The 21,740-nt window shown below is 39.8% G+C and overlaps 1 protein-coding gene across 1 annotated transcript in view; it reads left to right on the top strand.

Annotated features, from left to right (window-relative positions):
* Positions 1-19,592, top strand: part of POLR1A (RNA polymerase I subunit A) — a 35,551-nt gene extending 15,959 nt beyond the window's left edge. The window contains exons 17-34 of the mRNA XM_069796023.1: positions 1,347-1,429; positions 1,558-1,716; positions 2,051-2,149; positions 3,067-3,219; positions 3,414-3,496; positions 4,242-4,407; positions 4,932-5,153; positions 6,667-6,881; positions 7,520-7,687; positions 8,643-8,778; positions 9,776-9,933; positions 10,900-11,014; positions 11,671-11,787; positions 12,662-12,940; positions 13,575-13,775; positions 14,551-14,668; positions 15,885-16,049; positions 18,588-19,592. Coding sequence (XP_069652124.1) covers positions 1,347-1,429; positions 1,558-1,716; positions 2,051-2,149; positions 3,067-3,219; positions 3,414-3,496; positions 4,242-4,407; positions 4,932-5,153; positions 6,667-6,881; positions 7,520-7,687; positions 8,643-8,778; positions 9,776-9,933; positions 10,900-11,014; positions 11,671-11,787; positions 12,662-12,940; positions 13,575-13,775; positions 14,551-14,668; positions 15,885-16,049; positions 18,588-18,688 — 2,738 coding nt within the window. The 3' untranslated portion in view covers positions 18,689-19,592. The remainder of the gene's footprint in view (positions 1-1,346; positions 1,430-1,557; positions 1,717-2,050; positions 2,150-3,066; positions 3,220-3,413; positions 3,497-4,241; positions 4,408-4,931; positions 5,154-6,666; positions 6,882-7,519; positions 7,688-8,642; positions 8,779-9,775; positions 9,934-10,899; positions 11,015-11,670; positions 11,788-12,661; positions 12,941-13,574; positions 13,776-14,550; positions 14,669-15,884; positions 16,050-18,587) is intronic.
* Positions 19,593-21,740: the final 2,148 nt, after the last annotated feature.

Here is a 21,740-nt window from a genome sequence, read left to right as displayed (position 1 = left end):
GGCAAAATATGATCACTTAGAGTTACGTAGGCACGGTCAACTGGTAGACAGCAGTGGTGAGGAACCAACAGACTGCTGTGAGCCAAGGAAAAGGGACGGACATCAGTTGAGGTGAGGAAGGCAATTAATTAACGGTAAGACACAGAAAATATGTCTAGAGAGACAGGGTGCAAAAACTAGTTAGGAAAAGATAATGAGCCTGGGATCACCAGGTAGTTAAAACATAAGAAAAAGAGAAGTGAGACTGGAGCAGGAGTCTGGGATTTGGTGAAGATGAGACAATTCGGGACTGAGCAAGATGAGACTTTGGGGTGAGATGAATAAGGTTCAGGAGTAGCAGATAAAGTAGAAGAGACAAGGATGGAATGGGAAAAGGAGAGCAGGGCTGGAGAAAAAGAGTAAAAATAGAGGGACATGTGACGGGGCCATAGGCTCCTTTGCCTTCTAAATGTGTGTGCAACTCACTAGTAAAGTGTCCCACTTGTCCCCCTACAACTGCTGTACACTTAACCTGGGACAGTCTTCTGGAGGTGATCTAATACAGCTCCCTGCTCAAAGCAAGTCCTGCCAGGTGAGCTTGCACAGAGCAATGTCCAGTCGAGCTGGGAATGTCTCCAGGGATGGTGATTGTACAACCTCTCTGAGTCCCTGTGCCAGCATTTAATCATATATGTTGTCAAAATTTTTTTTTCCTCTTGAAGAAAATTTTGTTTCCTTGTATCTTTGAAGGACAAACACATCTTTCAGCCTCTCTTCATCCATCACGTGCTCTACTTTTAGTGACCACTTTAGTGACTTTCACAGGACTCCTTACAAATAGCTTAAGGAGTTAGGGTTCCAACGTTTGATTTCTTCTAAACTGTTGTTCTCCTGGTCCTGTCATCACAATGGTCTGTATTTTTAGTTTACCTTTTTAAAAAAGCTAGGAAATGACAGATTCTGCAAAGTTCAGCTAATAGGAACTTTGAAGTGGATGGAAGAGAAAAAACAGTTTGATGTGGCTGGCCTGTAACACATTTGTTTGTGCAGGTGCACCGATTAAGATTTTATAGACACTGTTGAAGTTAAGACTTCTTAACTTAGGGAGTTGATTTTGCACGCTTAATGCTTAGCTTAGTTGACGCTGCATTGGTTTTTTGACAGCCTATGCCTTCTCCCTCAAAAAGCCATTCAGAATTTTTTTTTCTTGTCAAACTGCAGTTAGCCTGATTTTAACAATTACTATTTCTTTAACTGTGACTTCCTTTTCCAGCTCTTTGCTCTCAAAATCCCTGACACCAAATGTGATTACTTCCTCAATTCTTTTTCATTTTTAGATCATTATGTGTTCTGTCTCTCTTTAACAGGGATTGAAGATATTTTGGTTAAACCTGAAGCAGACCACAAAAGACAAAAAATCATTGAAAAGTCAAGCCAGCATGGTATTGAAGTAAGTCTGTCTTGCAGAAGTTCCACCCCTAACTCCCCCCCCCCCCCGCCCAATTAAAAATTTTTGAAATCCTGCCCTGTTTAATCATGCCTGCTTAGCACCTAAAAACGCCCATATTTTACTTTCAGGCTGTTAGAGCTGCTCTTAATTTGCCAGAAACAGCATCGTGTGAGGAGGTCCAAGGGAAATGGCAGGATGCCCATCTCTGCAAAGACCAGAGGGATTTTAACATGGTAGATCTGAAATTCAAGGAGGAAGTAAACAATTACAACAATGAAGTTAACAAGGTTGGCATCGAGGCATCTGTGTATACTAATCTTGTTTGGAGACTTTCTTATTAAGTTAATTTAATGTCGATGAGGGTTGCATGACTTTTCTGGAGGCTGAAGCTTTCCATCTGGCCCCAGCATGAGCTTCACATACTGCCTCACCGCCTCAACCTTGTCCTCCCTGAGTGAGAAGATGGCTTAATATTCAAGATGCTTTTAAAATTATAAATAGGAATGCTTGTGATGACTCCTTGTTTCACTTTCTTAAAGTTTTCAACAGGAATTGCTTTGGTTTATTATTTTATTAATAATGGTTTTGTTTTGTTCCCTTTACCCCATCACAACTCTTTAGGTTTGTATGCCCCTTGGTCTCCACAGGAGCTTTCCAGAGAACAATTTGCAGTTGATGGTACAGTCAGGAGCCAAAGGGTCTACTGTAAATACAATGCAGGTAATGATAGCTAGAATAGCTGCATGTGTTGATGTGATTTGTCCTAGAATGTAAGCTATTGAGAAGCTCTTGTGTGGATATCTAGTACCAAAGCAAGATTTTTATTCTGGGCTTTGGGAATAGAGGCCTTTGGCATGAAAAAATTTTAGAAGAATGTAATAAAGATCTCAGTTGGGTGATGGAGAAGAGTCAATGTTTATTATAACCTTCTATTTTTGAATCAGTTCTTGGTACATTAGGATTTATAGAAACAGCAGACCTTCTTTTTGGAAGGAATGCAGCAGATTATACAAACAAACCTACTGTAGGAGAGAACTTTTCCTGGCCTCTGTTGGAGACTGACCCCTCTGTTTCCTTCTTCCATTACTGAATAGGAACAACTAAATCTTACTTTGATTTTGGTAGAAATGGCAAGGATGTGTTTTCATTTTGTCTTCTGCAACACAGACACCAAACAAGAATCAGTATATAAAAAGGCCTTCTAAAATTCCATCTCTGATTAGAGAGAATGACTAAAGCTCAAGAGAGAGAAGGTGGTGTTTTTGAGATTTTTTTTTTTTGTGTTCTGTTTTTAGTACACTGCTGAGAGGTGGTGAGGGTAATGTAGGGACCTAAAAAATATTTACGATATTTTTAGTTTCACATGTCTTTGTATTAAAACAAACATACAGAATGAGAATGAAAATGTTGAGGATGAGTCAAGGGGCTGGAATGACTTAAAAAGACCAGATAAGGTCTGCATGCCTTTTCTGCCCATCGGTAGCAAGAACATTAATGAACATGTTGACATATAGCTAAAGAACATTTAGTGAACGTTTTCATTTTTTTACTGTGTTTTTCGGGAAAAATTGTTGAACTTATGTGAGCAAAAAGTTGGATGGAAAACTGTTGTTTCCTTTTCTCCTGCCCATATTTAGATTTCTTGTTTGCTGGGCCAGATTGAGTTGGAAGGTCGAAGACCCCCACTGATGGCATCTGGCAAATCACTGCCATGTTTCCAGCCTTACGATTTTTCCCCTAGCTCAGGAGGATTTGTGACTGGCAGATTTCTCACTGGGATCAAACCTTCTGTAAGTTTAATACTGCTTGTGCTTATACTGAAGTTTATTTAAATCTTGGTATTTTAATATAGAATGTCTGCGATTATAGATAAATCGACTTTGTTCACCCTACTTTCATATGTGGCTTTTGAGAAAGAGAGCATGAATTGCCAGTCTTGGTGTACTTCTCAGCAGAATGCTGATGGTATTGTGCTTATGTTTAGGAATTCTTCTTTCACTGCATGGCTGGCAGGGAAGGTCTCGTGGACACAGCTGTCAAAACCAGCCGTTCTGGGTACCTACAAAGGTAAGAGGCTTGTTTTAGAACTTGAGCCTTTAAAAGGTCCTTTTGTTTGTTTGGGTTTTTTTTGTTTGTTTGGTTGGTTTTTTTGTAGAGTAGTGTAGACTGGAAGAAGTACCTGTATTGCTTAGATTAACTTCAGTGTGCTTGATTTTTAGAAAAGTGTTTACAGTTTGAGTTTTGAATGTTTGTTCTAAGGCTGACTTTCTAGAGGACTAGATAAAGTGGAACTTTATCATCTGTAACTTATCTCTGGCACACAGCAGCAGCAACTTTTCCTTTTGGAGAAATCTTTTTCCTGGTACAAGTCAAGATGTACAAATTCCAGGCACCTGTAGCTTTTCTTGGCAACATTGTGCGCCCTTGTCTTTATCCCAGCAATGCTTCCACTACATAGAAGAAGATGGAACTTTCTAATTGTTTCAGAGGGTAGTGAGGGGTTCTAGAGGAGGGATGCCCTCTTGTTTCAGGCAACTGTTTGAGTGACAGCAGATATAGAGTCATTTGCTATTTCATTTTAAGTCACTGCAGTCCAAGGAAACTGAAGGGAGGGACGTGCAGAAAGCTTTGCAGTATCATTATGCATTTCACCTGTGTGTTGTGTCTATGGTTTTTGGCTTCCAGAATTCCTGATCAGCCCTTAAGTGCACTTAAGATATTAATGAAAACAGTATTTTTCATGTTAGAGTTTTATCATCCTTGTTACTTTGTAGCCTCTTAACAGTGGTTCGGATTTTTTTCTCTGGAACAGGTGTATCATAAAACATTTGGAAGGACTGGTAGTTCAGTATGACCTGACAGTACGAGATAGTGATGGCAGCGTGGTGCAGTTTCTGTATGGAGAAGATGGGCTTGATATCCCTAAAACTCAGTTCTTACAACCTGAGCAATTTCCTTTCATTGCAGAAAATTATGAGGTAGAACACCTAAATCTTAAGTATTTATATGGGGTGAAGGGGGAGACTGAAATGCATGATTAACATCTGGCATATCTGTTAAGGATCCAATGGCATAGTTGTTTCTCAGTCATTCTCAGACTAACCTACATTTTTATTTGCTATTGTATTCAAAATACAGAAGCGAATCTTCAGTCTGTGGCATGATTTAGGCAGTCTCAATTTCAACAGAGCACCAAGTGCTCTCCCTGTTCTTATCTATTCTAATTCTGCATTTGGATTCAACACAGATGACTTAACCAAACTTGACAGACTGAAGAGTAAAATTCCTTTTATCAGTATCATCACTGCTTATTAAAGAATGGCAATAGCCACATAAAGATACAATGAGTTTTGTCTCAGTTGGGTTGAAAACCAATTTTGAAAGCTGTTTTACAGCAGCTGAACATTTTCAGTGGCAGCAGATGACCTTTCCAGTTTGCTTTGCCTTTTCTGCTACAGTGAGCATAGGGAGAAGAGTAGTCATACAGGTAATTTTCTTACAGGTAATCCAGAAGACAAACCATCTAGATGAAGCTTTAGCAAGGATGGAGTCTCACCAAGCTAACCAGCAGTTCAAAGCCATCAAAAAGTGGCGAGCCAGGCACCAAAACTCTGTGCAAAGAGAAGGAGGTTTTCTGATGTTTTGCCAAAAGAAAATGGCAAGTGTAAAAGCACAGATTACGGGAGGAGAAATCAAAAATGGAAGAGATCCTGCTACTTTACAGGTAACACGGAAGCAATTGAATTGCCTGAGCCCTTTAAAAAAGTTGCATAATTCAGTGATATTTTTTTTTCTTTTTTAAATGGCTTTTTATGTCCCGAAGTGTTTCACAGTCTACTTATATAAAGTTAACCTTTTGAAGGAATCATGTTAGCTGTGTGGGTGATGAAGCTGAGGTTCATTTATTGAAGTCTGTGGGCCCTGGCGCTAGGTTAGAGGCCAAAAACTCTGAGGTAAAACTGGTTTTAGAAAACAGTCCATGTTTGTCGGTGTTTTTGGGGGATTGTTTTTATTTGTTTGGTGGTGGGTTGTTTTTTTGTTGTGTGGTGGTTTTTTTTATTTTATTTTTTTAATTTCATGTACACAGAGTAGATCTCTCTTGGATGGACATCTGCTTCCTGGGTGAGAGGCTGTTAAATACAAAGATCAGAGCGCTGAGCCAGCCCTGCCTAGTGTTTCAAAAAAGTACTTTTGCTTAGGCCTCTTGAACATCAGAGCACTAATCTATATGTTATGGCTTCTAATGAAGATTGTATGTACAGACACAATATGCAAACAGGTGCTGCTTCACAGCCTTGCTTTCAGAGGGAATTTACCCTGGTAGAATGTGGACAGTTAGCGTGAAACTCCCAAGTTGAAGGTGTTGAGATTACATAACTCTGTGAGCTTGTCTGCAAATGTTATGCCTAATCACCGGTTTATTTATTCAGCTATGCTGAATTTGCATTGCTGTTGGCACTTCTGATAACATTCAAAACAATATGGCCTGTGGATTCATTTACTGTTTTTTTGTTTTTTTCTTTCAGTAGATAGGTAGATATAGATAACATGTTCATCTCTTTCTCGGTATATTGTAAAGCTCAGTGGACAGACTTCCATGTCACAAGCCAATTCCTCCTTCATAAAACATCAAGGCATGTAGAAGACAGGTTTAGCTCATTTTTTGTATTGATATATTTCTTTTTTAAGTCAGTATTAACTTTTTCCTTTATTAAATGCAACATTTGAAGTGTTACTTGAAAGACTAGCAAACTGAAGAATAGAAATAAAACCAAGATAAGATGCAAGCTATGTTTAAGGTCTCTGCTGGACTATTGGGCTTGAATGTTGATAGCTGAAAATCAGAGAAGCTCCTTTGTCATGCCAGTTTTAGACAGGTGAGGTGGTAGTCAGCTAGAAGTAAAGATTTAAGTATGTTGAGGGGGTTCACTCCCAAGTTAAAATCATTCCTAGAGGGCTGTATTTTGCTGATTTTTGGAGTAGTTACTATGGATAGGTAGGTCTGACTATTTCAAGCTTGTAAAGAATCGTGAAGTCATTTGGGATCAAAAGTGTTAAGTGTCAGATAATTAAGAACTCCATATTTGTAGCCGCATTGTTTGCTGTGTTATGTACACCCTTAAGTTTTACACAGGTAATCTTTTCCTCATTTGCTGTTGCTGGTGGAAGTAGTGTTACTTGGTTTTGGTCTTATTGTGGACAAACCAGTCTGCTTAAAAATCTCCTCTTGTTTTTAGTTATTGAAGATGTGGTATGAACTAGACGAGAAGAAACGAAGAAAGTATATGAAGAAGACAAATAAATGTCCTGACCCAAGCCTTGGTGTTTGGCGTCCAGATACTTATTTTGCATCTGTTTCAGAAACATTTGAAAATGGAGTCGAAGATTACATCAACAAATGGGAATCTGAGAACAGACAAAGTTACATGCGCCCAGCACTTTCTTCTGATCGGTAATAACTTCTGTGTCTTTAGTTCTTTGCACTGAGCCAAAACCCAAAATGCTTATTTTTGGACTGAATTTGCTAAAGATGAAAAGTCTTTATCAACTCTTGGTTTTGTTGTGACCTTTGTAAAACAAAGTAGTGGGTTTCAGAATGGTTCCTGGAAGTCAAGTGTGCTTAGTGTGCAGTGGAGAGGCCCTGGTTGCAGACCTGAATTTTCTGTTTTGCTAAGGGCTTTGGCGAAGGCTTTATGGACTAACAGCAACGTATTGCTGTCCCCCTACATATAAAATAATACTTTACAGTAATGCTTAAAAACCAAAATATGCTCTTGTCACACCTTGGAGTTAGCAAGGCAGTTAAGATGAGCAAGTGGGAGTAAATGGACTGTCTTTTGACATTCTGAGAATTAGCAGCAGAATTAAAATATGGTTTGGCCAAGGCCCCAGTTCTGTGTTGATGGGCTGTGTTTGTCAGATCAGATTGGGTTAGACAATTTTATAGTTTCTGCAGTGTATTTATCCATAAGCTACCGGGAGAAACTGGCTGAAAGAGGTAACTGTATTGAACTGAGCAATGTTTCAGCCTCTTCTGAGTTTTTTATTTTGTACTACGTTGAGCTAATCCTCTTACTTCCTTGTCTTCAGGTTGAAGGATTTGTTGTATTTAAAGTGGCAGCGATCTCTTTGTGACCCAGGAGAAGCTGTGGGTCTTCTTGCAGCTCAGAGTATTGGGGAACCTTCCACACAGATGACTCTGAACACCTTCCACTTTGCTGGCAGAGGTGAAATGAATGTCACGTTGGGTATTCCAAGGTGAGAAAACTTTGTTCTCAATGGATCCTTCGCAATTTTTGGCACTTAGGTAATAGTGCTTAATCTCACTGGCAGGTATATGTGTAATCTTGAGGGCAAATGATCCTTCAGTTTAATTGTAAATTGTGCCTCTTCATATCTAATGTTTTACAATGTTTTCCAATTTTATGGTTGTTTTGGTTCGTTTTCCAGATACAAAATATCCGTGAAGGCCCCTTAGTCTTATCTGATGTATAGGAAATGGCTTATTTGTTTCTGTATTTTTAGTCAGTACAGTATAAGCCTAAAGAAATGGTGCTTTGTGGGTTTGCCCTCTGCTGACCCTGACCTCTTCTTCCCCCTACTAACTTGTAAACCTATTTTTTTTCCCCCCACAAAATTTCACTGCAGCTATGAAATCTGGCATGTGTAGTATCATTGTCACCTATGTAGAGAGAGACCTGTTTCATAGCGGCCAGGTTTCCCCTGGCTCTTCTGTTTGGTGACAGTGACTTTATTAGCGCACATGTGTTTACCAGCCAGTTATCAGCTTGTTCTGAATAACATGGGTGCTGACCCTGGCCTTGTGTGTAGGTATGCAATGCCTTAGATGGGAGATGGTTGTGTTACTTCAGAGAAGCAGGGGAGGGGGAGAAAGTATGAAGAAGCATACATTATGCATCTGTAGGAAACAGGCTTCATTAGTTCTGCTCTTGGAATAATTTACTTTCATCACTATTCTCTTCTCGTAACTGGGGTGATATGCTCACTGAGGCAGTAGAGCTACTGTTGTGCTGTGCCTAATGAGGAACAAGAAAAGTAAAAAGGAGTAGTGCAATGGTAACCACAGCGCTTGATGCATATGGCTTTGGTAGAATTAGCAGTTGCTGCATGCTGCCTAATTAAATGAACTAGATACTTACTTGAATGCATAGTGCTTTTATGCTTAATTTGAAAGATCTTTTTTTATTTAAAGGTTGCGGGAAATATTGATGGTGGCCAGTGCAAAAATTAAAACACCAATGATGAGTGTTCCTGTGTTCAATACCAAGAAAGCTTTCAAGAAGGTGAAACAGCTTAAGAGACAGCTCACGAGAGTGTGCTTAGCTGAGGTGAGCCTCCTATTCAGTGTATCCTTTGAGAGTCAGCAAAACAAAATTTCCTGTTTGAGCTCATCAGTTAGTCTGTCTTTGTAGCAGTGTCCATTTTTGAAGGCTTATCTGTGAGCACAAGATGAGAAGGTCCTTTCTTTTCGCCTCTTGCATACTGAACCTGTAATATCGCTAGGAAGTGGAGCACTGAAAGGAATGGCAGTTACTGTGGCTGCATGAGACTTAAGTTCAATTTAACCTGTAGAGCATTGTCACAGGCTATAAACTCTATAGAATATGAAGGAAGGGTAATAATTGAGACATAGCAGTAGTATAACAGCAGGGAGGGTTTATGTTTGCTGCCATAACCTTGTTTGGCTTTTTCTCAAGCTCATTTTTGTCAGTCTCTAGAATTGGAGGGGTTTTGTCTTCTCTTTGAGACAATCTAATCTGGCTGTGGCTGGCATAGCAGAGACCTCTCTGTCCCCTACCCCTTCCTAATCCTATACAAGTGGCTGTGCTCAGTAGAAGCAAAATGCGTGGCTTCATGGAGACTCAATATACCGAACTCTGATGTATTCTGTACTCCCTCTTTCTAGGGGTGAAGTCTTTCTTGTGTTCTCCTGCATGCCATACACTATTCTGTCTTACTCTTTCAAGTTGAAATTGGCAAGGATAGAGTTGAGACTCAGATCTGTGCTGGAATACTGTCATGGTCAATGAGATGGGTCAGTAAAATGAAGCTGTTGGCCCACTAAGAAGTGTTTCTTGGGAAGGAGTCAGGTGGGAGGTGAGGCTGTTCTCCCAGTATTGTCTAAGTTAATTGTGGGAGGAGTTTAAGCCAAAAAGAGTGCAATAGGGTAGAGCCCTTTTGCCCAGGAGCTGCTGCAAAGCCCCCAGAAAAGTTTGCCAGTTAGCCTTGTGTAATTCTGGTCTCCAGTGGAAGGCATTGGAATTGCAGGAAGTAAATGAAGTGTCTTCATCAAAGGAGTAACATTCCTACTTGGGGCTTTTGTAGGTCTTGCAGAAAGTTGAGATAGAGGAATCCCTGCGTGTGAAGTGCAAGCAGAACAAACATCGCCTCTACAAAATCAAATTCCATTTCTTGCCCCATGAATATTACCGAGAGGAGAAGTGTGTGAAGCCCAAGGACATCTTGCACTTCATGGAAACAAGGTGAGTTTGCTTTCAGATACTTGAATATTTGCTCTTCTTTTGCCTTTCCATGGGCTCTGAGGGTCACTGCATGTTGTTTATTGCTGCTGCTATGGCTTTCAGAGCGACAGCTTCCTGCAGATTTGCTTGCAGAAGCATCTACACAGTTGCTTTTTATGTCTTGAATAGAACTGTGGATCTGTGGTGTGGTGACAGTGCAGAATTGTGTCAAGGCAGATCTTTAACACGTCTTCGATATATTCAGAGAAGAGCCATATAAGCAACATCTCATTCCTTATCTTTGGATACTTAAACATTTATTACCAGCAAAAATGTTTGAATACTTTAGGTATCCCTTGGTGCTCTCATTGAACAGAACTAAACCTTAATTTTTTTTATTTTTTTTTTTTTAAGTAAATAAATGAGAAAAGGCTGGCTTTTTTTTTTTTCCCCTCCTTTCTTTTTTCCCCCTGCTTCTTTCCCCATGTCTGGCCAAATTTGTGTAGTTAAAAGTAGAACATTTAATGATAAGGGTCTATTGAAAGCTATATTTGTTTTGCAAAAGTGCTTCATTGATTTCTTCCTCCTTCGGGCCACATGAGTTCAAGCTAGGTTACTCTATTTAACAATTTCGCATGTGCTGGTTGGTTGACAAAAGAAAAAAGTCCAGTAGTAAACCATCTCTTCTGAAGGTCAATTTGATGTGCAGATTTTATGTCCAGATGAGCTTACTATTTTAAGCTTAGGATGCTTGGCTACTACATCTGTGATTGTGAGAGAGCTGATACCAACCTTTTGATTCCTAAATGAATGAGAAAGGGGTGAGAAGAAAAATTATTTGCCTTCTCCTAGAGGTACTTTTGCATCCACCAGAGAATATGTCTGTCATGAGTTGACTGGCTTATTAAAATCAATTAATTTTCTGACAGCTTGAAATTGACTGCAGTACTGCAGAGCTTTGACATTCTGGGTTGCTGCTTCTTTCAGGTTCTTTAAAATTTTTCTGGAAGCAGTTAAAAGGAAGAATGCAAAGATGGCATCTTTTACTGAAGTCAGCACCCGGAAGGCAACTCGGAAAGATTTAGATGGTGACCAAGACAAGGTACAGAAAAACATTACCTGAAAAATGTCTCACTTCCTTTACCTGTTTTTGAGAACCAGAATTTGGAAAAGCGTAGCATGTTTCAAAGTGAACACGAAATGTGTGAATACTAAATTACTACTTAAATATTTTCTTTATGTGTAAACTGTCTTTGCATTCTCATAAAATTAACAAGGAAATTAAAGTTATTGTATATTAAATCCTAATTTACTTAAGACTGTACTCTGAAAATGCCTGTTTATTTTAACTTCGGTGAGATAAAAGTGTATTACTCACCGTTTGCTCCCAGATCAATGTCCTGTTATAGCAGTGGCTGTCAAAACCTTGGGGAAGATCCTTTTTTCATTGAAAGGCTTTTACACGTTCCTTCTGCCACTCCTCTCCCATCAAGGACTGTCATATAAGCAGGCTGATAGCTTATCTATCTTGTAGATGCTCATCTTGTTTAATATTACAGTTATCATGAGTGTAAGTTCATTACTACTTTATAGTACTGAATTTCTAGAAATTAATTTGTCCTTAAAGGTAGAACATTGAACAAGGGATTGTTAAATTCCAAATGTTTGGCTAAAGCCTTTTGATGCAGTTGATGCTTCCTAGCAGTGTTACTGCCACAAGCAGTCAGCCTGATTATCTGGTCTGTCATGGATTTCTAGGCACTGAGTAATCAGGAAGCTCCAGCAGAGGAGGAAGAGAACATTGTTGATGCAGAAGCTGATGAAGGGGATGGTGATGCTACAGAAGCAAAACGGAGGAAGAACCAGGAGGAAGAGGTAATGATTTTATAGATGCTCAGAACTGCACTTTAATTCCTAATTTCCTCTGCCTTGGTTTGAATTGGGAAGGAAAGCTTCCATTGAAACAAAATGCTGAAAAAAAACCAAAACAAAACAAAACAAAAACCGCAAAACATTTGAAAGAAGGTAGGAAAATCTCTGCTTTGTGCTGATCAGTTTTGATTTGGATGGGGGAAAAACTATAGCAGAAGATGTGGGCTAAGACTTGTGATGACTTTAGTCATCATAGTTGAGCCTGGTCACTGCTGTCCTTTAAGAGTAATACAGAACCATGCAAGTTAGAGATGGAGGAGATCTGCGTCTTTCCAAAGCCTTGTTCTTCAGGCATTGGGCAGATGTGTCTGGCAATCAGGCTGTCTGTGCTGTAGTTCACCTTAACTTTACCTCTTACTATTTTCATGCTGTTGTTTTAAAAACTTTACTTTGGTTCTTAATAAATATTCTCTCTGGCTCTGCATGTTTCTCTGTGTTCACTACTTCGTAATTACTGCTTAAAAGATGGGTTGCTGTAATTTCAGCAAGAGGTACAGTAACTGAAAATCCTGAGGGAATCCCATCATCAGAGTTGGATTATGAGAAGAGCCTTTTTGGGGGGAAGAAAACTAAATTCTGCTATGGTCCCAATAACCTGTAGCATCCTGTACTGTATTGAGGAATAAGGGCAAGATTATAAAGACTGAACTGAATCTGTTTTATTATTTTCTTTACAACAGAATTACATTTTCATTGTGTCATAGGTGAGATACTTGTAACTCAGCTGTCAAGAATATTCATGAATAAAACTGTTCATGGTGTGCTTTGTTTCTGTACGTGTTCTGGCTCAGATAAATATGACATTATTTCTTTGCAGGTTGATTATGAGAGCGAAGAAGAGAATGGGGAAGAAAATGTTGATGAGAATCTAGAAGATGAAGAGGCTGAATCGGAAAAAGAAGGGACTCCTGGTGCTGAAGAAGATCAGAATGGAGCAGATGGTGATGAATCTCAACATCTTTCCTTTATGTCTCAGGCTAAAAGAGAGAAAGATCGATTCCTTCAGTCAGCAGAGTTGCGAGTAAATGCTGTTCTGGACAGCCACCCATCAATACAGGATTACACATTTGACACCAAAAATGAACTTTGGTGTGAGGTAAGATGGTGGTGCCTGGAAACATCTGTGTGTGATTGCACAATGGTTGCATGTAGCTCCTATAACAAATGGATCTTTTCAGTACAGTGCTGCTGTTTTGTCTCAGCAATCCTGCATTAATACAGAAAAGTGGCAGTACGAATGTACTTCTTGACATTATCTTTTAGTAGCTTCTAACTTTTAGAATGCCTGATGAAAATTCATCTTAAAAACAGGTTTTTGACATTTTTATTGTGTTTTGATCTTTAAATATATGATGCACCACTCTGTAGCTCTTGATGAATAAAAGCATTGGCTGGACAGTTGAAAAAGTCTAAACATCTTAAAAAAACCAAACAAACAAAAAACCCAACAAACACGTACTCCCCTCCCCCCCCAAAAAAGGCCACCCAAAAAAACCCAGTCAATGTAAGTTCAGAGATCCTGAAAAGCCATATGGATAAATGATCCTGGGATGGGGTGTTCATGTTAGCATCCCTCAGCTGTGATTCTAGTCAGATGTTTATGTTCCTAAACACACAGCTAGGGTAATTCCAGTTGTCTACTTTTCACCTAGAAAGAAAAAGGCTGGTTATTGAGCCTAATGTTCAAGCTTCCTTACAGAACAACTCTATGTTGTTTTTTTCCCTCTTAGGTTTCATTGACGCTTCCATTGATGAAGGTGTACTTCGATATCTCCTCCTTGCTTGTCTCTCTTGCACGAAGCACAGTCATTCATGAAGTGAAGGGGATCACACGATGCTTGTTGAATGAAAGTACTAATAAGCAAGGAGAGAAGGAACTTGTTCTGCATACCGAAGGGATAAACCTTGTGGAGCTGTTCAGATACTCTGATGTACATAATCTATTTATAATCCTGAACTTGAATGATCTTTTGTGTTCTGGGGAAAGACGGTGGATAATGGATGCCATTTAAATTTAGCAGGGCTGATGTGTAGCCTTTTCAGCTCTTAAACTCTCTTTCCTTCTCCTTTCTACCCCCAGATGTGTTCAGAGCTCAGCAGAGCCTTTTCTCAAGGGCATCTTGCAAATCAGTTTTTGTGCAGCAGCCCAGTGTCTAATGACAGATAATTTCACACCACGCTTCTAACTGTCTCTCTAAATGTTACTTGAGGGAGTTCTTCCATCTAAATGAATTGCAGTACTTGGAGATGAATAGTTCTGTTACGCCATCTAGCCCATAACTCTACAAATACAGGATTGTTTTAAGCTACATCTTCTCTACTGCTTTTGCTGGAAGTTCTGGCTGGCTGAGGCAGACTGGGCAGTGCATTGTGTTGCTTGAAAGACTTTGGCATGTTTCTCTGCTGCTCGGGATGGTTTGTTAGTTTGCTTTTTCTAATTTCAGATAATTTTCTCCTGTGGTGAGTTTTGATTCTAGTACTTTTATTCATCTATATAATGCTGTGATCACTAGCTTAAACATAAATCACCGGAATAATTTTTGCCTGTATTTAGCTCTGAGCTGCTGCCTAGTTGTTCTGTAACTGTTGGTGCTGCTTAAGCTAATGAAAAATGGAGGAAAAACCTAGCTTAGCTTAGTTTAAGTTATTTGGAAATACCAAGTAACTGCTGTCCTAACTTGTATCTGTGGGTTTTTTTGCTTTCAGATTTTGGACCTGAACAGACTTTATTCCAATGATATTCATGCCATGGCTAAGAATTATGGAATTGAGTCTGCCCTGAGGGTGATTATAAAGGAAATAAAAGATGTATTTGCTGTATATGGTAAGATTTCTTTGAATTTTTAAAGTTAGTCTTTATTATCATTAAGATGGGAAAACCCAGCCACAGTGCTTACAAAGTTATGGTTTTGCATGATATTTTCATTTATGTGTATATTTTTAAGTTGCACCTTTTCATCGTTTTAATCATTATAGTGCCTTCTGTGAAGACTTTGTTAGTTAATTGTTAGGTTCCATTGTGGTGTATTTATTTTATGCAAGCTGGAAGATCCAGATGAATTAACTGTTGATGTCTGAGGAAGCTAACTGTTAGACTTGTATAATGGCCCCGAGAATAGGATTAATCTTGCCTCACTCTAGCTTCTAATGATGGGAGTCTAGGCTACCTTTGTAGTTGAGTTTTTATATCTTTCCTAAAATATCTGTGCTATGTTGTCTGAATGTTCTTCTCTCTGCATAGGTTATTCAGAGAGTCCAGGCACCTAGCTTAGGGAAGATGCCTGACTTCATAGGTTGCTTAAATTAGGCATGTTGAATTTGCCTCAAGTGAGCTAAGTCTTGCTATGAATTAAACTATTGAAAAGAGGGAAGATTAATACAGTGGGAATTTTAGCAACCAGTTATATCAAACAGACTTTCCAGCTGGCAGCCCAGAATGGTCTGACCTTCAAGTTGTTCAAGAACTGCTAGTTAAATGTTGACAGAGCTGTTAATGGTCCCCCATTACACTGACTGCACAAGCGTTATTTAAAAATAAGTGCTATTTCTTTTTAGCCTAAATGGGGTTTTCTGTGGATGCCTAATATCATGCACAGAAAATATCAGAACCTTTCTGATGCCGGTGCCTAGCTAATGCAGACTACCAGGTGAGGGGCTAGAGCTCTGTCCTATCACAAATGGATGGATGTGTGATCCCTTTCTGCATAAACAAAGATGATGCAGACCTTACTGATTTTATGTAGAGAAACTACCACCTTACAGTGTTCTTGACATTTTAGTTTCCCTGGAGAGACATTGTTCTATATTATAGTGGGGTCTGCCTCTCTTGGATATTTGAGGGGAGCAGTTAAGCCAGCTACGCACAAAGAGGTGCAACTGCCAGAAGAATGCTAATAGAGATGTTCTCCATGTTGATTAGTTTCAGGGGGTTTAATTTAGACCTATTTATTTAAAAAAAAAAAAACAAACACCACAAAAAAAACCCCCAACAAAACTTAGCCCTTGAATGCTCTGATGATTGCTCTTTCTTGTGTTCTTAGGAATTGTGGTAGACCCTCGGCACCTTTCACTTGTTGCAGATTACATGTGTTTTGAAGGATTTTATAAACCACTGAATCGTTTTGGAATTCAGTCCAACTCTTCCCCTCTGCAACAGATGACATTTGAAACCAGCTACAAATTCTTGAAGGAAGCAACAATGATGGGTAAATGGTTTAGTTTGAAATACATTGCTACAGCATTTCACATATGCTTTGTTTTCATCGTAACTTTCCACTATTTTGAGTAATGCATAACTGCATTAGAAAAAATGCCAGAGGCTAAAATTTTAATTAAGCCCTTGCCTAGGAAAATGTTCCAGATGTTTTTAATAAAATTGTCAGCTTAAATTAAGTCAGCTCCCACATGCAATTTGTGGGGTCTGTGACTCCTTTCTTTAAGAATTAGGTAGGCATTTTTATAACAAACCTTAAGATTTGTTATAGCAAAGCCTTTTAACAGACTACTAAATCTGCCTTTTTCTGTCTCTACCATTAAAATTGCCATCTCTGCTTTGTTTCCATGTCTGCATTATAACTCCCATATTTTCATCTCTTCTCTAACCTTGCTATTTAGAATTTTATTGTGAGAACAGTCCTCCTAGTTGTTACTTTGATTCTGTTTTTCTTCTGCTTTGTAGCACTTTACTATCTTTGCTTTTTTCCCTCAAACACAGACAAAGGATCAGATTCATTTGTCTAATGGTAGGTTTCTGTGCTATCTGAGATGCCCAAGAGTATCCTTTCTAGCCTCTTGTTGCTGCTCTGGAAGGTGTAGAGATCACTTGGCTGCATGGATCATTTGGGGCATTGGAAATGGCACTAGCCATCTACATTTAGGAGTCTCATCCAAAAAACTTGTGCTTTAAGTCTGTCATTAGACAGTTTGCTTGATCTCATGCTTTGGATACTAATCATGTCTCCCTTTTGCAAATAGTCTTAGTTTCTGTCCCATGCCAGTTATATACTCTCCTTCTTGGATGCTCCTGCACTTCCACCTTTGCTACCTATTACAAGTGGGAAAAGATCTCGACATGATCTTGTCAGTTAGTATTTTAAACTGCCTTGCACAGGTGTCAGAGATACTTTTATCACTGGTTCCCTTTTCATTAATGCTGTTTTTATACCTCTTATGGGAAGGTAATTTGGGTTTTAATGAACAGTATTGGTTACAATTGACTTAAAATTCATCTGAAAATCAGAAAGGAAAAGTGTATCTGGGGTGAAATTGAATAGAAGAGAATGTTTCGTGCACAGTTGTGCTCTCTCTCTAGATTTACATTATTTTGTATATTGATTAGAATAAGATAAGGTTTTTGTCAAGTGAAATGTAATTACATTTATGGCTAATATTATGAATAAAGACATGAAGTATGTCCTGACAGAAGGGCGTGGTGAATTAACAGGAAGGCTGCGCTGATTACAAGTGGAGGGAGTTACTGATTTCACCACAATGGAAATCAAAGTCATAATGTGGATTGCAGCAGTCTGGATCTAATTTGCTTTAATGTAACTGCTAACTTGACTGTACAGTTAAAGAGTTACTGCAAGGGTGCTCGCTTATGACCCTGAACAATAAGAAGGAAAAAAGAAGGCTTGTGACCACTGTGCAGAGCTAACATAAGAAGTGCTGTTAGAGTGCAGGTGTGACCTAGCAGACTGCTGATCAGGGTTTAGTGTGCAGAGAGCTCACTGCGTCAGAAGTGGGATCCTTTTGGCTGTTTGCTTGAAGAATAACTCTTTGTTAACATCACATGAGCAAACAGGACAGTTATGACTTGTTTAATGATCTAACAAAGGACCTTTTTTTTTCTTCAGCTGAGACACATTTAGGAGCAGCTATTTAATTATTCAGCTGTAGCTGAGATCAGAGCGGCAAGCACATGCCATACACTGTGTTATGGTGCAGCTCCTCCCCCCATCCTCTGTATGATAGAAAGTTCAGTACATTTTGCTCAGTAGAAGAAAGATGAGCCAAACTTATCAAAAGTTTAACAGTTTTATTTCCAATCTTCCAACTGCTCTAATGATAAAATTCCAGCTTGCTGTATTTAGGATGAATGAAGAACAGCCTGAATGCTAATAAAAACAGTGAAAGCAAAACAGTCCTAGCCAGACATGTCATGTGGAGAGCTTCCAAATTTCTGTGACACTGTTTTGCTACAGTGAGTAACCACAAAATCAAAGGAATTCATGGAATGTCTCTCCAGTGAAAAGTTCTCTTCGTATCTAGCCAGAAGGATTTAAAATCCACATCAAAAGGATTCACTCTAACAAAGGAATAAGGCAGCAATGAAAAGGCAATCTTTTGGGGTTTGCCTCACTTGATGTATTTTTTTAGCAATCTATTTAATCAGCAAAATGTGTTCACTGGAAGGTCAAATCTGTGTTCTCTTAGAATTCAGAATGTGTTGTCTTTTCATGCTGAATAGGGAGAGTTTAGTAATGTGTGGCCTAATTCTTTGCTTGCACAAAAAGATTGGGATGAGATAATAGTTGTTGTAGGAGGGATAGGAAGAGTTTTGGACTCCTGCTCTCAGAAATACAAATTCAATCTGAACAGTAGGAGGCAGTGCCTTTCTGAAACTAGGGGGGGCTGAACCAGATGACTTCTTGCATGTAAACCAAAATGCTTTCTTTTCAGCACTGACCTTTGAGAAACCTTTGGAAATATCCTAATAGGATTTTGTTTGAATTCTGTTACAGGTGCCCATGATGAACTGCGATCTCCTTCTGCATGCCTAGTGGTTGGAAAAGTTGTTAAAGGAGGGACTGGTTTGTTTGACCTCAAGCAACCCCTTACATAGTGTTTCGGTTATAACTTAAGGATTCTGACTGAAATGTTCATCATAAGAGATATGTATGCTCTACACCTATGCAACAAGGGCACATACTATGTCCCCTGTCATCTTCCCTGTGTCAATAGGTTTGTTAATCTGGTTACCTGATGAGCCTGATCTATTTAATGGGAATGTCTACACTTATAGGAGCTATCCTTTGATCCAAAGAAACATTTATTTACTGTTCATTAATGTAAAAAAATTAGATTATTAGTTTACATAGAAAATAATAAAATGAAGGAGACCATCCGGGTCTCAAACAGGCCATGCAACAGCTGTGGCAGACAGAAATCAAAGCAGAATCTGTTTATGCTGTCTAATTTTTGCGGGCAGAATCCCATCACCAGTTGCCACACGATTGTTACATGACAGGTTCCAGTATTGGAAATGGCATTCAGACTCACAGGGTGTAGCTGGGCAGCATCGGGCTGAAGCTTCAACATTGTATTGAAGCATCTGTGCTTGAGGCATATCCTCTTCTTTTGCTGTGCTTGCATGCACTGCCATGATTTATGTAAGCTGTAGAGGATGCATTTTCCTGTTCTGCTACTTCATTTATTAAGAATTACGTGTCTGTGACACAATTGTTATATTTCTTTATTAGCTGAAGACTGGAATTCAGACTTTTCTTGGTTTCTATAGGCATTTTCCAATGCCTACTCTTAACGACTTCTTTGTATGGAACAGATCTCCGCACAGTGAGAAACCTGACATTTGATAAAGATTTATTCCTTGAATGGCAACGTGAGCCGCTGTAACAGTGACTACATAAGAGACTCCTGTAAGAATTACCAAAACAGAGTTTTTAAACTATTTTTGCTTAAATATTCTGTGTCAAGGAGGATATTTAATAAAGGACATTGCAAAGAAATATTGTGAATGCCCTATTATGTGGCTGTGTTACTGAGGGAATTTTGTCATGCAGCCAACAGCCTTTGCTTTGACTCTAATGGCTGTTAAAAATCACATAGCTGAGAGCTATTCACCGCTCTTCAGAAATCAGACTTTCTTGTTTATGCATTTGATTTTAATCAGAATGCAATGCATGCAAGTAGTTAAAATTCTTCGGAGTTTGCTTACTACCATCTAGGCAAGTTTTCTAACAGATTTCAACCCCTGATCATTCTCAGTGGTACCTCTAAGCTAGTGGAAAAGTGCCAGAGCTCACTTAGCCAGCTGAGGAGCTCCTACTTCCAGTGGAGCTGCACTAAAGGGGATCAGAGCAGATAGATAGTGGGAGACATTGGCTTAGGATTGTCAAAGAGCCTCTGTGGAGTATCTTGATGGACCCCATTCTGCCTCAGCCCCTTAAAACTGTGTCAAATGTACTGCAAATTGTGCTGAAGCTTAATAAATGCATTAGCTTGGTAGGTCTCCAGTTTCACTTTGCAAATCTTCATAAAAGATTTCCTTGTGTCTTTTTCCAATCTTAGCACCTGCTATGTATTTCTCAAAAACATGTCATTCTGTGAACAACTGGCAAAGAATTAGTTGGATAGTTTTGCAAATGGTTAGATGGGAAAGAACAAACGTGGTAACAAAAAGACTTTTAACTTCAGGCTACTGTCTATGTTGCTACAGACCATTTGCTGAGAAACATCCCCAAGAGGTATTTGGAGTCCTGCAGTGAAGAACATCTATGCCACATTTTCTATCTGGAGCTGCAGCATCCTTTAGTTCTCTAAAGAGTTTGACGTAAATAACTCGTTCATCCAAGTGTTCATATCACTTCTCTGTGAAGCTTAAGACGTCACTTTGATTATGTCATGGTAATGAATAACTCCTTGGAGTTACGGAGCCATGAAATACAAGAAAATTTACTAGCCTTATGTTTTGGCATAATATAGCCACATGTAAATTCTGTGTATTTGTATGTATGTATGTGAAATTAAGCTGTGCTGCAACTGAAAAGAGATCGAGTCTGCTGAGCAACTTGATATCCATTTCTGGCAGGCTTGCTTGCTGCTTCGGTGGTGAGACGTAGTCCTGTGTCGTGGTGGGGCAGCAGTTACTCAACATGATTTAGGGGACCAAGGGGCGTGGATGCTAAATGAGCATGGCAGTAAAGTGCCTATAAATATTATATAGGCTCGTTTTGAGAAAACGTACTGAAGTGACTGCCCTTTGCTTTACACCATGTTGTGTGTCAGATTGTTGTTTCTTGCTCCCTACAGAATCAGCTGTGCAGGAAATGGTGATGAATTCAGTAGATGGTTAGTCAGTCCTGCTCCCAGGTTATCTAATAGTGATGGTTCTTGAAATAGAGCTGTTTGGAAAATGTGCTCTGGCTCTGTGTCCCGGTTTAAGCCCAGCCCAGCCTGTCAACAAAGCATCAGGAGGCAGCTGGCTCGCTCCTCCCCCCTGCTGTGGGATGGGGAGGAGAAAATACAAAGAAAAGCTGGAGGGTCAAGACAAGGACAGGGAGGGATTACTCCCCAATTATGGTCATGGGCAAAAAACACTCGACTTGGGGAAAAAACAAAATCGATTTAATTTACTACCAATCAAATCAAAACAATGACAAGGGGAAGTAAAATCAAATCTTAAAACACCTTCCCCCCAATCCTCCCTTCTTCCTGGGCACAACTCCACTCCCAGTTTTCTCCACCTCCTCACCCAGCCAGCAGCACAGGGGGACAGGGAATGGGGGTTGAGATCAGTTCATCACACGTTGTCTCTGCTGCTCCTTCCTCCTCAGGGGCAGGACTCCTCACTCTTCCCCTGCTAGTCCTCCATGAACTTCTCCAACGTGGGTTCTTCCCATGGGCTGCACTTCTTCACAAACTGCTCCAGCGTGGGTCCCTTCCCCGGGCTGCAGTCCTTCAGTCACAGACTGCTCCAGCGCGGGCTTCCCAGGGGGTCACAGCCTCCTTCGGGCATCCCCCTGCTCCGGCGTGGGGTCCTCTCTCCCTGGGCTGCAGGTGGAGATCTGCTCCCCCGTGGACCTCCCTGGGCTGCAGGGGGACAGCCTGCCTCACCAGGGTCTTCATCACGGGCTGCAGGGGAATCTCTGCTCCGG

The sequence above is a fragment of the Haliaeetus albicilla genome, chromosome 1 (assembly GCF_947461875.1).
Source record: "Haliaeetus albicilla chromosome 1, bHalAlb1.1, whole genome shotgun sequence".
NCBI lineage: Eukaryota > Metazoa > Chordata > Aves > Accipitriformes > Accipitridae > Haliaeetus > Haliaeetus albicilla.
Note: the sequence above shows the minus strand (reverse complement) of the source record. Positions and strands in the feature narration are given on the sequence as shown.